General features: G+C 46.9%; 1 protein-coding gene across 1 annotated transcript in view; it reads left to right on the top strand.

Moving 5' to 3' along the window:
• The window catches only part of TTC17 (tetratricopeptide repeat domain 17), a 124,904-nt gene extending 107,404 nt beyond the window's left edge, over positions 1–17,500 (top strand). Inside the window, exons 23-25 of the mRNA XM_058663156.1 lie at positions 10,235–10,354; positions 15,272–15,415; positions 17,132–17,500. Coding sequence (XP_058519139.1) covers positions 10,235–10,354; positions 15,272–15,415; positions 17,132–17,263 — 396 coding nt within the window. The 3' untranslated portion in view covers positions 17,264–17,500. The remainder of the gene's footprint in view (positions 1–10,234; positions 10,355–15,271; positions 15,416–17,131) is intronic.
• The last annotated feature ends 286 nt before the right edge of the window (positions 17,501–17,786 follow it).

Here is a 17,786-nt window from a genome sequence, read left to right as displayed (position 1 = left end):
ATTTAAAGTGAATTTAGAGGTATTGATATAAATAAAGAAAATAAAGGCTTTTGTGTAAATGTTTTTATTGGAGGTCAGATATACAGAGAGGAGGAGAGACAGAGAAAGATCTTCCATCTGTTGATTCACTCTCCAAGCGGCCTCAACGGCCAGAGCTGCACCAATGTGGAGCCAAGAGCCAGGAGCCCAGAGCCTCTTCCAGGTCTCCCATATGGGTGCAGGGTCTGAAGGCTTTGAACTGTCCTTGACTGCTTTCCCAAGCCCCAAGCAGGGAGCTGGATGGGAAGTGGGGCTGCCGCAATTAGAACTGGCGCCCGTAAGGGATCCCGGCACGTTCAAGGCAAGAACTTTAGCTACTAGGCTACTGCGCCAGGCCCAAGAAAAGAAAGCTACCTATTGATTGTATTCTGGAAATCCTAAAAGAATCAAAGAATAAGAGAATTTAGTGAAATAACTGATTAAAGATTAATACTGATATGGAATTAGTATTTCAATAGGGATATAATAGGCCAGGAAAGTCAGCACATTGCCATAACTTTTTATAGTGTCAGATAAACTTGTTAAAAATTCGGTTTTTAAAGATGTCAGGGAGCTATGGAAGTAACGAAATATGAAGGAACTAAGTTACTAATGAGAGAAGAACCTTCCCAAGGTGAGTTGGCAATCTTTGCTCCCGTTTCCCACACTGGGAGTGCTGAGTGATTCTGGGCCTGCACCTGGGGCCGGGGCTCAGCCAGGGAGAAGGCCGCTGCTGCGCAGAGGAAACACCAGGGAAGCTTGAAGCAGCTACTCAAGGTGGGATGAACAGGTTGGAAAGCAAACAAACACGTGGCTAGCTTTTCTTTCCAAGGAACATTTAATCATAGCTAAGGCCACACAGGAAGCTGGGGAATTCAGCTGAAAACTTTTAAGAAGATAGAGTGAAATAGCTCACACGCTCCTGAAGCAACAGAAGGATGCTGGGAGATAGTCAGCCTTCGGCATCTGGCTAACCCTGTCCTCAGAGTTTTCATCTTTTTTTTTTTTTAAGATTTATTTATTTTTATTACAAAGTCAGATATACAGAGAGGAGGAGAGCTAGAGAGGAAGATATTCTGTCCAATGATTCACTCCCCAAGTGAGCTGCAATGGCCAGTGCTGTGCTGATCCGGAGCCAGGAGCCAGGAACTTCCTCCAGGTCTCCCACGCGAGTGCAGGGTCCCAAGGCTTTGGGCCGTCCTCGACTGCTTTCCCAGGCCACAAGCAGGGAGCTGGATGGGAAGCAGGGCTGCCGGGATTAGAACCGGCGCCCATATGGGATCCTGGCGATGCTTTCGAGGCAACGACTGTAGCTGCTAGGCCACTGCGCCGGGCCCAGACTTTTCAGCTTGATGCTGCATGTGTGGGTGCCATAAATGGGTTGGAGAAGACTCCCTGCAGGCTCTTAAAATTCCCGAGTGCCACCCCTGAGAAGCAGGTGTGGTGCTGAGTCACATTGGCTCTCCATAGAATGCACACCAGCCAGAACCCAGGCTTGCGTCTCACCTAGCTGCCCAAGATGAAGAGAAGTGCTGCCCTGATGAATGTCCCGGCCTCTGGAGCCTCAGCTCCCAAGGACCGAGCACCGCGTAGAGAAGCAGGGTGATTGACAGATGGGAGGAGCAGCTGCGTGGATGATCCAGACACGTGATTAGCAGACAAGGACTTTAACACAAGCACAGGAAGTGTGGTCACGGAAGTAGAGGAAAGGGTGGGGAAAACAAATGGAAAGACACTTTTCACCAAAATCCACCTAAAGGGCTTAATGCCATGTTGAACCCAGCACAGCTAAGATACGGTGGGTGAGAAAGCAGAGAGCCCAAGAGAAGAAAAATGGGGAAAAGTGGGTAAGAACATATGAAACATGCTGGCAAAGTGCATGTGTGTGTGATCTGAATCTCAGAAGTAGGGAAATAATGGGGTAGAAGCAACATTAGAAGAAATGAGCAAGACTTTCCTAATACTGGCTTAAGAAAATAGAAGCTTAGTGAACTCCAAGCAGGACAAATACAAGAATTGTACCCAGGCACATCATGTTGAAACCGCGGAGCATGTAAAAGCTTACGAGCATCCAGAGGCTTATCGTGCTAAGCCACAATTTCAGCCCTGTTACGGCAGTTCTGAAATCCTTGTTCTTAGGTCACCAGTCCCGTCCATCTGCCCTCATCCACTCCCTCCCCCAACGCAGACGGGACGAAATATTCATTGATTAAGGCCGGTTCATTTCTCAGCTCTTGACTTTTTTCCTGAGTTATCTTTTTCTGTAAGAAATGTCCTGTTTTTTTCTGAATAGTTTTCTCAGCCTGTTTTCTGACCCTGTGACCCTTTCAGTCCAAGATTTCTTAAAAAAAAAAAAACCAGAAAAATTGCATCAGACAGAACCCACACTCACAAATTCTCCCCACATGATCCCGGTCTTATAGACAATACCCTTGACATTCTTACATGCTTTCTCACTGCCTGAGGGGGCCTGGCAGGGACTGACAGGATCTTTTGCAAGGCAGTAGTGACAGCTAGTCCTATCCTGACCTTGATTTTGTCTGGAGCCCCAAATCCCATATTTTACTGGTAGCACCATGAGTTTTTCTTTTCTGTTTCCCTTGCCCATGAACCCTTGTGCTGACTAGAGCAGTCAGAACCAAGGAAGATTCCAGCACGGCAACTCACACAGCAAACTTTCTCCCCTAAATTCTTCTCAAACAATCGTTTAGTTCTTGCTCCTCCTCCTCCCCTCCCCGCCCCAAATAGCTCCTCAGAGGTGCTTTTTTAGAAGTTTCCTGCATTCTTATCAGAAATCTTAGCCAGACCCACAACTGTGGAAGGGGTTTTTTCCATCGTCCAGTCTACAGCCTCACGGTCGCTCAGCCAGCAGGTCCCTGCCTTGCCTCTGCACTCCGCAGCTGTTGTTCCAGCACCTCCACAGGCACGGCTCGTTGCTGGCCCTTCAGCAGATGCTCAGAACTCAGTCTCAAAAGCAGTCCCACAAGCTTTAAGTTTCTGTCATGGCAGTACTTTGTTCTAATATCAAGTACTTTTTCTGTTCTCTCTGGCTGGCTAACAAACCACAGAATCCACCAGCTTAAAACCATTCTGTGCTCCCAGATTCTGCAGTCTTACCTGGACTTCACTCACGCCACTACAGACATCTGTGGAGCCTCGCCTGGGGCTGGTCACCAAAGACAGCACTGCTCGGAGGCCTGCTGCCTGAGCCGGTGAGGCTGCTCTAGCTGGGCCACACATGCTCACTTCATGTGGTAACCTCCAGCAACAGGCTGGACCTTTCTACCTGATGGCTCAGGGCTCAAGGGGGACAGCCAAAGGATCCGGGCTTCACAGAGCTTGTGACAAGTGGAGCAGCACCAGCACCATTTCCATACACCCCAACTGTCCCAAGTACCTCCCAGAGCCTGCTCAAAACTAAGCAGAGAGGAAATGTCCTCCATGTGCTGGTAGTGACAAAGAAACAGCAGCAGAATCGCTTTCTGGTGGAAACCAGAGGTCAGGATAGCCACATATGTTAAATATTGGAAGGGGAAAACTGTAGGCCTGCGTTCCATACCAGTAAACAGCCTGCAAAACTGAAGAGAAGTAAAGACAATTCAACAAGCAAAAACTGGAAGAATTTGGCACCAGTGTGCCCGTACAGAAGTCAAAACTAAAGGTCATTCTTCAGGAAAATGAGCCCAGTTAGAATCAGACATGTAAGGGGGCATGAAGAACACTGGGAAAGCTGTATAAATGATCTGCCACTCTATTAAATAATAATGATAGCACCCTGAGCAGTTTCAGTTTTAAATATTTCTGAAATTTATGGTAACAGTGACATCAATGATAAAAGGAAAGTAAAAAGGGAATTTAAAAGTCCTAAGGTTTAATTGGTATCTGCCAAGCAGTAAAAGTACTCATTTACATTGGATTTTAATAAGTAAGATTGCATGTTTTAAGCTCCAGGCTTACAACTAAAAATCATTTTGAAGTCTAACTTAATGGAAGGAAAATAGAATATCATAAAGCATTTGATTAATCTGAGGGAAGACAAGAATGGTAAAGTCACATATAGGACACAAATAGTAAATACCAACCCAAGAAAACAGTAGGTAAATGCAGAAGGGCTGAATAATTTAAAAATTAAGTGTGGGTTAGTTTTTTTTTTAAATCAAGCTGCTGCTTAGAAGAAAAGCACTTTAAATGTTAGGATATAAAAAGGATGAATGTACAAAGATGGAAGATAACACATCCTGTGGACAAAACAAATTTGATATAACCTCACTTATCAGAATACATAAGCCATAGAGTAAGAAACAATTACCAGTTAAAATAGTGCATTGCGTGAGAAGAAGCCCCACGGGCAACTGAATGCATCCCACCCCTGGAGCATGTGAACTCAGAGAGGGGTAAGTATCCAGAGACAGGGATTATCCTGGGTTTCCCAGGTAAGGGCTCCGTAAGTGTTGTGCTGTGCATTCTTGTAAAGAGGGAGAGAGGACAAACCTAGGGGAGAGAGCAGTGTGACCACGGAGACCAGAGGGATGCAGCCACTAGCCAAGGAGTGCAAGCAGCCACCGGGCCGGACAAGGTAAGAGAGGGTCTCCTCTGCATCCTCCAGGCAGAGCCCCGCCCTGTGACACACTGAGTGTTGATGTAATGATACTGACTGTAGATTGCTTCCCTCAAGAACTGTGGAAGAACACATCTGTGTTGCTTTTAATCACCAAGTTTCTGTTAATTTGTCACCATAACTACAGGAAGCTGGTGCAAATTTAATGCACAGGTAGATGTGCTTATTCAGCTATATGTATTTAGTTAATAACAGCTTTAAAATACCTAATTGACATACCTAAAAGAAGAAATAAACCTTTGTCCAGTCCAAGTAGATTTTCTCATTTTAGCCGAGACAAAGAATTAGTATAGCTACAAACTCTGAGCTGATCCTAAGCCAGGAGCTTCTGCCACATCCCCCAAGCAGGTGCAGGGTCCCAAGGCTTTGGGCTGTCCTCTACTGCTTTCCCAGGCCACAAGGAGGGAGCTGGATGGGAAGTGGAGCAGCCGAGATATGAACCAGTGCCCACATGAGATCCCAGCACCTGCAAGGCAAGGATTTTAGCCACTAGGCCACTACACTGGGCCCCTCCTTCCCACTTAAATAAGTAAAATGATGTGTTCAAGACTTGAATAGGTATTTCTTCAAGATGATACACAAAGAGGACCAACACGATAAAGCTAGTTATGCTGCCTCCTACAACTCCAGCATCCCATATGGGGACCAGTTCAAGTCCTGGCTGCTCCCAGATCCTGTGCAGCTCCCTGCTAATGGCCCGAGAAAGCAGCAGAGGGGGACCCAAGTGTTTGGGCCTTTGCCAGCTGCTTGGGAGACTTGGAAGAAGTTCCTGGCTCCTGAATCCTCACTTTAGTCTGGTCCATCTAGGAAATGAACTAATACATGGAAGATCTCTAACTCTGACTTTCATATAAATAAATATCAGGAAAATGTAAATGGAACCAAAATGACATATCATGTCACACTGAACTGAGGAGGAAAGGTGTTTATAGGAATGTTCTGGATCATGTGAGGCTGTTAGATTTTTGCGGCCTCCAGGAGTTATGGCAGTCTCCATCCCTGTTAATGTCACATGCAGAGGCACCAAGGCACTGAAGAAGTATCGTTGAAGTTCACATGACTGCCTGTGAAATAGTCTTCACCCAACTCTTCCTCCAAAAAGTCCCCTCTGAATCAGTCAAGTCTCTAAGTACCAGGGTCAGGGCAGGCCAGGAGCAAAGTAGCATGTTAAACAGCACCACAGGACACGCTCTGCAGAACACTGTAGGAGAAGCAACCTATTTCTTCTATAAAAATTAGTTTGTTGGGCCCAGCGCGATAGCCTAGACACTAAAGTCCTTACCTTGAATGCGCCAGGATCCCATATAGGTGCCAGTTTTAATCCTGGGAGCCCCGCTTCCCATCCAGCTCCCTGCTTGTGGCCTGGGAAAGCAGTGGAGAACAGCCCAAAGCCTTCAGACCCTGCACCCACTTGGGAGATCTGGAAGAGGCTCCTGGCTCCTAGCTTCACACTGGCTCAGCTCCAGCCGTTGCGGCCACATGGGGACTGAATCAGTGGATGGAAGATCTTCCTCTCTGTCTCGCCTCCTCTCTGTATATATCTGCCTTTCCAATAAAAATAAATTATTCTTTTTAAAAGAATTAGTTTGTGAAGAAAAAAGATGAAGGTTTAGAGAAGAGAAGGTACCTAAGGAATATATCAACTGTTTGTAATTTCTGGGGTTTTTATAAGTTATGATTCCAATCGGAAAAAGCAAAACTATCGTGAAACAGTTGAGGAAAACAGGAGTTCCAACCAAATATTTGCTGTTAAAAAATAATTCTCAATATTTTAGGCATTGTAGGTATTGAATTAAGGCATTCAGCATGAGTTTTTCTTTTAGAATCACACTGAAGCAGTTACTGGTGGAAGTGTGTGCAGCCTAGGATTTTACTTGAGATTAACACAGATGAGGGTATGGATATTGAAGCAAGCATGATCAGTGTTAAAGCTGCTGTTAAAACACGTGGGGTGCACTCACTGTCCTCTGCAGTGCGTGCCTATTTGAAAATTTTCACTATAAAACATTTAAAAGATGTGAACAGAAATATGAGAAACAAAGAGCATCAGAAATGAGCAGGTTAAAGCAACTTGACACACCGTAAGCTGAAACATGTATTTAATTGTTTAAGTCAGCTACTCAGTGATGGATGGGATAAATGGAGTCAGCATAATTAAATAAGTGGTTATAAGCTCTGTGGAAAAAGTTGCATGCCACATATCGAAGACAGGAGATGAATGAGCCAACAAACTTGGGAACTGGAGAAAAGGAAGGAAATCCATGCCTGAAACAGTACAACAAAGCTGCACACCAGTGAAGACAACGCTGTCTTCTGAGCAGCTGTTTCAATCAGGGTACTGTCAGGAAATCAGAAATGACACGAGACATTTCAGAAGGGCCAATCTAATTTAGGGAATGGATTAGATGGCTTGGAGGGCTGTAAGAGGAAAGGAACGCACGGAGGTAAAACCGAGGTAACGGCTGTTGGGGGGAGCTGTCACCTGAGGGATGAGGAAGAGGACACACAACTGTACTTTTCAGGATTCTTAAGTTCTGGGAAGCTGGAGCTCTTGTGAACAAGGGACTCGGTGTGGCTGCTGAGGAGCCGTGGTGAGGCGGGGTCTGAGACCACAGCCGTGCGGAGTGCTGCTGCTGGAGTGCACTGATAGGAGCAGTGTGCAAACAGGAGAGAAGTCCCTCCTCCCTGTCCAGACTGCCGCGGCATACGTCCGCAAAACCTAACGGGAGACCTGCTAGAAGGGGAGGGAGGTGATTGGAGAACTCCAGCCAAAGTCTTACAAGGAGGATCAGTAGCAGTGGCTTAACAGTGTTACCACGATCCTGGCCCCAAAGTGACAATCTAGAAAGGATACTAGACCTCCTGAAATTGTATAGTTCAAAATGAGGAGAAGAATAAAGTCATTTAAAGATGAATTTTTAAAAACTGGAAAATCTTTACTGCTGAAAAATCTATCTTAGAGGAACTTCTCTGTATTGTCTTTGATCTATAAAGTCAGTGTTAGTATAATGAAAATGCCCAAAAAAAATGTTACGGCACTTGAAAAGCAGATTTTTTTAAGGATTTATTTATTTTTATTGCAAAGTCAGATATACAGAGAGGAGGAGAGACACAGAGGAAGATCTTCTGTCCATTGGGGAGTTGATTCACTCCCCAAGCAGCCACAATAGCCTGAGCTGAGCCAACCTGAAGCCAGGAGCCAGGAGCCTCCTCTGGGTCTCCCAGGCAGGTACAGGTCACATGGCTTTGGGCCCTCCTCAACTGCTTTTCCGGGCCTCAAGCAGGGAAGTGGATGGGACGCAGGGATTAGAACCAGTGCCCATATGGGATCCTGGTGCATTCAAGGCAAGGACTTTAGCCGCTAAGCTGTTGCACTGCAGAACTATTTTTTTAAGGTTTATTTTTTTATTTGAAAGGCAGAGTTACAGAGAGGAGAAACAGAGATCTTCCATCCAACAAATGACCACAGTGGCTAGAACTAATCCAATCGAAGCTAGTAGCTAGAAGCTTCTTCCAGCTCTCCCACCTGGGTGCAGGGACCCAAGGACTTGGACCATCCTCCACTGCTTTTCCAGGCTGTAAGCAGGGAGCTGGATCAGAAGTAGAACACCCAGAACTCAAACTACCACAGTGGAAGCTTACTCTACTGTGCCACACGACCAGCCCTGAAAAGCAGATCTTTAAATTCATATGGATGAGTACAGGAAAAAAACTACTGTTCTTAAAAAGAATCATAAAGTTGTGAGAATTGCCTTAATCTTTTTTTTTTAATTTATTCATTTTATTACAGCCAGATATACACAGAGGAGGAGAGACAGAGAGGAAGATCTTCCGTCCGATGATTCACTCCCCAAGTGAGCCGCAACGGGCCGGTGCGCGCCGATCCGAAGCCGGGAACCAGGAACCTCTTCCGGGTCTCCCACACGGGTGCAGGGTCCCAATGCATTGGGCTGTCCTCAGGGGCTTTCCCAGGCCACAAGCAGGGAGCTGGATGGGAAGTGGAGCTGCCGGGATTAGAACCGGCGCCCATATGGGATCCCGGGGCTTTCAAGGCGAGGACTTTAGCCGCTAGGCCACACCGCCAGGCCCGAGAATTGCCTTAATCTTATGAAAAAAAAATTTAATTGTATTGTTGGCTCAAGGTGGCTCTGCTTCCAATCCACCTTCCTGCTAATGGCTTCAACAGGCAGCAGAGGATGGCCCAAATCCTTGAGCCCCTAAACCCATGTGGGCGATCCGGAAGAAGCTTGGCTTCAGACTAGCCCAACTTCAGCCATTGCATCATTTGGGGAGCAAGCCAGTGGATGGAAGATCTCTCTGTGTGTGTCTCGTTCTCTCTCTCAAACTCTGCCTTTAAAATAAAAATAAACAGGCCCGGCACAGTGGCCTAGCAGCTTAAGACCTCGCCTTGAATTCACTGGGATCCCATATGGGCACCGGTTCTAATCCCAGCAGCTCTGTTCCCATCCAGCTCCCTGCTCGTGGCCTGGGAAAGCTGTTGAGGACGGCCCAAAGCCTTGGGATCCTGCGTCAGTATGGGAGACCTAAAAGAAGCTCCTGGCTTCGGATCATCGCAGCTCCAGCCATTGCAGCCACTTGGGAGAGTGAATCATCGGATGGAAGATCTTCCTCTCTATCTCTCCTCCTCTCTCTGTCTCTGTCTCTGTCTCTGTTTCTCTCTCTCTCTCTCTCTCTCTCTATATATATATATATATATATACATATATATATATAACTTTGCAATAAAGATAAATCTTTAAATAAATGAAAACAAGCAAAAAAATTTTAAGTAACACTGGAACGAAAGGGGAGATATTCAGGAAACTGTCCTGGGGCAATAGCCTGGTTATTTTCAAATAGTTCATTCTATATGAATTAAGGACTAGCCATCAAAACCAGAATATGTCTGTGATGAACAAACACAAGAAGCAACTCTCAAGTTCACTAATCACCACAAAACACAAGGCCACCGGAGGGTCCCATTTTGTCCCACTGCTAACACCAGCAGGGGAAAGGATGATGTGAATGAGAGTGCAGATAAGCACACCACCTCTGGGGAACAATTCGGAGTTCTCTTGCTTGTGGGTTTTTTCCCCCCTTTGAGTATTTGCATATCCTGTGATGCAGCAATTCTAAGCATCTTCTCCAAAAAATCTGCATGTTTATGTGCACCAGGGTACATCAAAACCAGAAATGACCCTCTGCAAAAAACCAAAAATCCTATAGCAAATTCACTCAGCTGACGTGGAATTGTCCAGCAAGGAAATGGAATGAGCTGGAACTACAGATAGCACAGATGCAGCTCAAAAGTACAGTGTTGAGCAAAAACCCTAAGATCCAGAAAGCTGTGTGCCTGGCACCGTTTCTTAGCTCAAAGAGCACTTCACTATGCAGTTGTTGAGGCAGCTGTGCACATGGGTGCAAGTGAAGAGACTGTTAAAATAAGCAGTGTGATAATAAAAAGGATGTGTAGACTAGGATGCGTGTCCCTGGGGGAGGGGGATGGTGAAAGGGTGGAACATAGTACACATAGCTAAATGTAAGTGCATTTGTATGTTAGGGAAGAACCAGCAGCCTCAGCTGTCTGTTCCTTTGCAGAACCAGACTTCCTGGGTGCTCTCCAGCATGGCTGCCCTCTACTGGCGAGTGAGAGGCCAAGGGAAGAAGGCCATCGACTGCCTGCGCCAGGCCCTCCACTACGCGCCACACCAGATGAAGGTGAGCGGGACCCTGCAGGTGGGAGCCTCTGTTCCTTGGGCCTTTCCATTCCCCATGCAACAAGGCTTCCTCCCAGTCAGCCAGTAAAGAAGTGAGGCAAAGATAGGCAGGAGCAGGAATGCCCAAGACTCAGCTTGTGCAGCAGCAAGCCTGTGATGTAGCCCCATAAATGCCTCTTTAGCAAGTTGGGACATGGCGACAGATCTTCAAGATCTGCGTAAAACCTGGCATCATTCAGTACGCCTTCTATAGCATTCAGAGCCCCTCAGCAGACCACCAGCATATCTTGTTTTAGATTGAGCTTATTTCCAGGAGCCTGGAGACCTATGCAACTTGTTTTCCATAGAGACAGAATTAAGTGGCCACTCCTTCACACAAGTTGGCCAGTTACTGGTCTTTATCCAACTTCTTTACACACACACACACACACACACACACAAAGAACTTTGAGCTAACCTGTGTAGCATCAGTCTTGACTTCGCAAAATCCTGTTATACTTGAGATGGCTGAGAATGTCATATGGAATAGTAGATGAGACACAGACTGTATGGTAGGCATTGCTGAGTCCTAAACACAGCTGTGTCTCTAACTGGCTATGTGATCTTGGGCAAATTACAGCACTACCATGACCTCAACTAAGGATATACACTCTGGATATCCAGTAAAGACATGGACAATTGTGTCTTTTTTTTTTTTTTGGGGGGGGGGGGGAGGGATGCTTCTTGTATGTGTGCTGTCAAACCAAATACTGTGTGATGGATTACAGGCAGCAGTCGCCCAGGCAGCACATACAGAGGAAATACTTGCGATGGTCTTCTTGTTGCTCAGTCCATCACCTATGCTGATTACAGTGAGGGAACAGGGAACGGCCAAGCCTCTACTCAGGGGTCAGTGACTTCATATTGGACCAGGCAGTAAAATGTTTGGGTTCTGCAGACCAAGCCTCTGGGCAGTGACTTGATTCTATCCCTGTAGTGTGTAGAAGTACATAAAGGTATGAGGATGGCTGTCTTCTGATGAAACTTGACAGAAACAAGATGTATGTCACCTGTGGGCCAGAGTTTTCCAGCCCCTGCTATAGGTGGTCCTGTATCTTTGCAGAAAACACTTTGGCACAATCACAGCACAGCTCAACACGTGATCTGTGGATTGAGCCAACTCAGCAGTCATTCTATTAGTAAGCTGCAGTTAGACATGGAGCTTTTAGCCAACTAACTTTTTTTGTTTTGGTTTGGTATTTATTTTATGGCAAGACTTTGGCATTGAAAGAACTAATTGGGACTGGCACAGGTACACACAGCTGAGCACTTTGGCTCCCTTGAGGAAGGGATACTCAGCGGGCTTCCGTGACTACCCCATCCTGAAAGTTTTTTTGACCCGCACAGGTGTCTGTAGCCAGGCTGCACTGCTCCCCTTGGATGGGCCCAGGTGGCCTGGATGCCAAAGGCACTGGGCGAAGTCCTTCAGGCTGCCCGGCAGTGCATGCTCGTAATTTGAGGGGTCTTGATATATAGGGCAATGATAGGATTTCACAGGTGGCAGTAAGTGATGACCTGTGGTTTTATGTCCAGATTAGGAATTACAGCTGAGGGACTTCCATAGATAAGTCTATGACGTGTGTATGTAAGTAGGGAGCTGACAGCAAATTGATGTGGAGGGGAGAGCAAGAGTGAGAGAAGTGGTTCTGATAGCAGAATCTGTGGGGGAAGTGTGGGCTCACCCCTATGGCACTGCAGTCTCTGCTGGCTCACCCAAGAATTGTGGGTGGGGCAGGCCTGGCTGGGGAGCTTAGGGGATGCCCCAGCTGGGTTGGGGTTCCCACTGGTAAGGACGAGCGCAGTAATGGGGGCAGCAAGCTGGGCTGGACATGGCTGCAGCCTCCACTAGCGCAGGTGTGCACTGGGTCTGGGGAGCGACAGGTTTAGGCTAGACTCCAGCCCACACTGGTACTCATGGAAGCCACATTAGCTGTAGAACAGGCTGGACTAGGTCTTAACTCCCACTGAACCACTCAAGAGCTATGTCTGGGCACAGACAAGGTAACGCTGGGCTAAAACACCCAACAGCAAGAATCAGAATGGGTGAGGGGCGGTTGAACAAAGCCACTGTTCTTGCCAGGACAGTAGGTAGACAAAGGCAACCTGGGCCAAGCACCCACTGGTGTGCATGAGAACTGCCACTGGGAAGAGACTCAATAGAGGAACTTAGGAAACTCCTTCATTGGTACACAGTCTCTGCAGGTGAACGCAAGAAGCAAGGCAAGGAACGGCCCAGACCATGCCAGGTTACAGTACCCACCGCATACATGTGGGGGAAGTATGGGGATAGACCAGTCTGGGCCAGTTCATAACACCCACTGGCAGATCTGAGAACCTGGACAGGGGGCAGGAGGGGCCAGATCAGGCCACAACATCAGCCAGTTCACATTTGGGCCAGGACAGCAATCAGACTGGGCTGAGATAGGCTGCAGCACCCACCAGAAGAAGCTGGAACAAGGGGCAGAGTAGACTAGGCCAGGCCACGCAATAAGATTGTGGTGAGGTCAGTGGGGGCCAGATCCGTGAGTCCCAAGGACCGGGTATTTTACAGGGTTTGGATAGCTTGGCTCAGGTCCTGGGGCCCACCTGCATGATGGGAGGCAGGTTTGTGAGCCCTGGACGTAAGGAATCCAGAGGGACTTGGGTTGCCTAGCCCGGGTCTTGGGGCATGCCTGTGAGGTAGATGCTGGAAACAATGAGTGACCAATTTTCCCTAAACCTTGATTCTTTTTTTTTTTCTGTAATTATTTTATTTTGATAATCTTTACATAGTTGGTTAGGGCACAAAGGGTCAAGGGCTATAGGAAAGTGGGTAAGACCATTGTTTCTACATTATAATTATTTTGTCTGTATCTGGGGTAAGGGGAGAAATAAAGGGAGAAGCCCCACCCAGCCTCCCACCTGTCCCAGGGTCCCTGATGTGGGGCATGCTACAAGGGTCCTGCTCAGGTAGTTTTGATAATTCAACAGTTATTAATTGCTGCCAATCTCGCCATTCTAAGCACAGTGAAATTGCTGCAGAATCCACTGTTGACATAGTCCACCTTAAAACTCTCCGTTTGCCCAGATTTTCACTGCCGACACTTGGCTGGGTGGTTGATTTGTTCTGTCCTCCATCCTCTGTTGTGGTACCAGGTGTCCTCTGCAGGTTCTGATGGACTGCCATATCCTCCATGTGCACCTGGATATGCTCTCCACTGCTCCATCTGAGCCTCTGAGGAGGCTCAGCTTTGACACTTGCACTCCATGGTCAGACTGTGGAACCTGCACTTCTCTTCACGGCTGGGGTTCTGAGAGCAACAGTTCAGTTGGAGGGATCCCCAAAGAAACTTCGTCTGAGGTGATCCCAGACTTGATTCTTGGGTGTGCTTGCCAGTACAGGGTCCGGCACAGTCTGTCGCCCCAATCAGCTGGTGGTTGCAATTGCTGGGTTGGTTCTGTTTCTATACTTGTGTTCCACATGAACCAGTGGGTTTTGAAGTCCAGCCTGATTCCACCCAGCACACACTTGATCCTTACACAAATCAGTCGGAGCTGCAGCCTAGTCGGAGCGACCCACAATAACCCCCAACAGGCCCGCCTCTACCCTGGTTCCCGTGCTTGCCGGTATGTACAGCAGACTGGTCCAGTCTGTGCCACATCCCATTCAGCTCTCATACATGTCAATGGGCATTGAAGCCTAGTTCAACCCAACCGGCCCCCCTGTCCAGCCCACACACATGCTGGTAGGTGCTGTTCTGTCTGGCCACCGCTGCCCCAGTCTTGGTTTTCATGCTCACCAGTGGGAGTGATAACCCAAGAGGGAGGAACCCACTATTTCTCTACTGGGCCACTGCCACTCCCAGAACATGCACTCTCCAGGTTAAACCTTGATTCTTTTTTTAAAATTATTGCTAATTATATTGCATTATGTGACACAGTTTCATAGGCTCTGGGATTCCCCCAACCCCTCCCCGTGCCCTCCCCCCATGGTGGATTCCTCCACCTTGTTGCAGTATTACAGTTCAAATTCAGTCAAGATTCTTTCTTTGCAAACATATACCAAGCATAGAGTCCAGCATCTTATTGTCCAGATAATTTCAACGGTTTCTTGGGGAGACCATCTCTGGTCTGAAGGCAGAGCTGGCAGAGTATCATCCCATTCAATTGGAAGCCCCAGCACAACATCAACAACAATTTACAACATTATGGAATTAATTGACATGGTAACCAGTAACCATGAGTAACCAGTATGTTAAAAAAAAAAATGCAAGTTCTTAACCACATCTTGTGACTACTTCATTGACCCTTCAATTTTTGTTTGTACACAGAACCAGCTGCTATACACCTTAAAGTGGCTGTAGGGTACTATTCAGCTGTCTCATGTCTGTTTTCATTTTAGTATTTAGCAGTTTATAGTGTTGAAGCATAATTTTGCTGTACTTGGTAGATTTTAGGATAGTCTAAACTGGCTTATAACTCTCACAAGGCCTTTGTCAACAGTTGAGGTGCAGAACAGTTTTAGCAGCGGTGTGCAGAGAAATCTTCAATACCCTAGTGAGGATTAACTAATCTTTGTGTCCTATCTAGTAAGGCATATGTGAATCCATGCTGACCGTTTCCTGTCTGGTTCTGAGCTTTCCTTGTTTAAACCTTGATTCTTCCTCACCCTGATCAACCATGTAATCGTTATAAAAAATAAAATTATTAAAAAATAGAACAAATTGATCTGTATTTTGGTGCAAACTGCTTATCTTTCATAGACCATTAGCAAACATCAGCCTAGCATATGAGTTGTACTACTCATTTTTCAGCATATACCAACTCCCTTTTTTATGATCACAGAAGAATGAAAACTCACAACCCACCATTTTCTTCTCACCATTCTTCCCGGTGCCAGGATGTGCCCCTCATCAGCCTGGCCAACATCTTGCACAATGCCAAGCTCTGGAACGATGCCGTCATCGTAGCCACCATGGCAGTGGAGATCGCGCCACACTTCGCTGTGAACCACTTCACACTGGGCAACGTCTACGTGGCGATGGTGAGACTGGGCCGTGGACAGAGCACACTGGCCACACGGGCACACCATTGTGTGTGACTCCATGGAAGGTTTTGTGGTTGGGTTTGTTTTTTTCTTCAGCTTACTTATTAGCTCACATCCAATTTCACTCCTCAAATACTAGCAATTGGCAGAGCTAAACTGAGCTGAAACCAGGGGCTGGGAATTCAATTCAATTCTTCTATATGTTGACAAAAACTCCATCAGTTGAGCCACACCTGTTGCCCTCCAGGGTACACATCCGCAGGGAGCTGCAAGTGGGAGCAGAGGTGCCACTCACAGCTGGGCCTTCCGACAGGGATGTCAGCATTGCAACAGCATCCTTCGTGCTACACCGGACACCTCCCCCGGTGTATCAGTTTCATGTTTAAAATCACTAGCGCCATCAGAGATAAGGATAAGGAGTTTGAAAATTTCCTCAAAGTACATGAAATGTGTCAAAGTTATTTGCAGCTGTTTAATAGTAGAGTCAGATTTGTCTGTGATTTTCTGGAGACACCAGCTTTTGCAGAAAGCTTCACCTCCATGTGAGTGTACACACACCCCTGGCTCCCCCACTTCCATCTGGGCTACTTGCCCACGCCTCTGCCCTCAAGATGCTGTCCTTGTTTCTCTTGCCACATTTTCACCTGGTTTTGTAGGATGCAGGCTCCTTCAAGGACAAGAGTCCTCTCAATCCTTCTATTCCCAGCATCTCCCAGTGTCCGGTGCATAGTTAAGTACTCACCAAATACTTCAGGAGTTACGAAGTTCCACCAGTTTGATGGGACACCATTTAAAATAAGGGAATGCAAGGACCATCATCCAGATCCCTCCTTCTGGTCCAAACCAGGAGTGATCTCAGAGCTTAAAATCCCAGGGTCCCACCCACCTAGTGTCATAACAGGATTTAATGTGAGACTCATGTCATCCAGTTTCATCTGAAATGTGGTATCACATACAGGGCAGGTCTCAAGATGCCCTCAATAAGAGGTAACAGAAAGAGCATCCTGCACTGTAAGCTTTCTGTGTCATCTTTACTTGAAAGGCAGAAAGTAGAATTGGTCCAAGTAGGGATTGCTGAGTGTGCAGAATTACCTCCCTGCTTCTTAAAATTGAAGAATGCATTTTTGTCCCCAGCAAATGTGAAATTTGCTGGTATAAGTGAGGCATTCTCCTCCTTGCTTGGCTAGAGAGAGTCATTTCACCTGTTGATTGACTCTTCTCTGAAACTATTATTCCAACCCGAAGATGAATGCCCTCAGTATGGTCGTGGCCATTTCCAAACCAGCTGGCCCTTTGAAATGTTAGACTCAACTCTTCAAAATGTACAAGTCTGTTGGAGAGACCTATTCTTACTTCACCTCTTTCCAGCTGATGTAGAAAACTTAGGTAGACACAGAGTGAGCATTCTCCAGACCTGGTTCTAGAGATTTCAGTGAGGATTCAATGGACGCATGTCCCGGGTCCCCGGGTACAGTCAAGGACTCAGTGGTGTTAGCACTTCACTGTGATTCCAGGACTTTGTCTGGTTCTACCCCAGGGGCAGAGCCAGCTGCTGTTTGCTCCCACACCTCTAGAGTTCTCCCACAGCAACTTGAGAAAGTGCCACAAGGGTGGCCCTAGCCAGAGGTGCTTGTGGAGAAAGGAGAGGTCGCTGGATGTGTTTAGTGTGACAATGCCATGGCTCTCACCTCTGTCCCTTTGCCCCCCACACAGGAGGAGTTTGAGAAAGCCCTGGTGTGGTATGAATCCACACTGCAGCTGCAGCCTGAGTTTGTCCCCGCCAAGAACCGCATCCAGACCATCCAGTGTCACTTGATGCTGAAGAAGGGACGGCGCTCTCCGTAGGACACCCCTCCTCTCTCTCCATCTTGATCCATGCTCTTAAAAGCAGAATAGGAAATCAATCATTGCCAGTATCTACTCTTAATGATGTGTGTGAAAATAACCAAGTTAGACTTACAACAGGACTTTGACATATGTGAGAATCAGTTTGTTTTTGATAAGTTCCTTCTTTCCCCCAGCCAGCCTCAGAAGGGGTATGTTCAAGAAACACACATTTATTTTTCTTTCCTTTTTTTTTTTTTTTTAAGAAAAACAAAATGCAGGTTAAAGATACTATGTAAATACTGAGCCAAAACACATTGGGAGCTGTGCTCTGTCTCAAAACCTCGATGCCTTCAGGGCTTGTCTTAGTGGGCCAGCCAGCCTCCTCTTTGGGGACACAGCCACGTTGCACATCCTCTGCTTGCAGTGTAGCCTCTGCTATCAGTAGAAAGTAAAAGCCCACCTTGTGCCAGTTGGTGAGAAGCAGCGCTCCACACCTGTCCCTAGCAGATCTCATGCTGCCCCCCGTCTCATCCGCTCCATG

Source organism: Ochotona princeps, chromosome 4, assembly GCF_030435755.1.
Source record: "Ochotona princeps isolate mOchPri1 chromosome 4, mOchPri1.hap1, whole genome shotgun sequence".
Classification (NCBI taxonomy): Eukaryota; Metazoa; Chordata; class Mammalia; order Lagomorpha; family Ochotonidae; genus Ochotona; species Ochotona princeps.
Note: the sequence above shows the minus strand (reverse complement) of the source record. Positions and strands in the feature narration are given on the sequence as shown.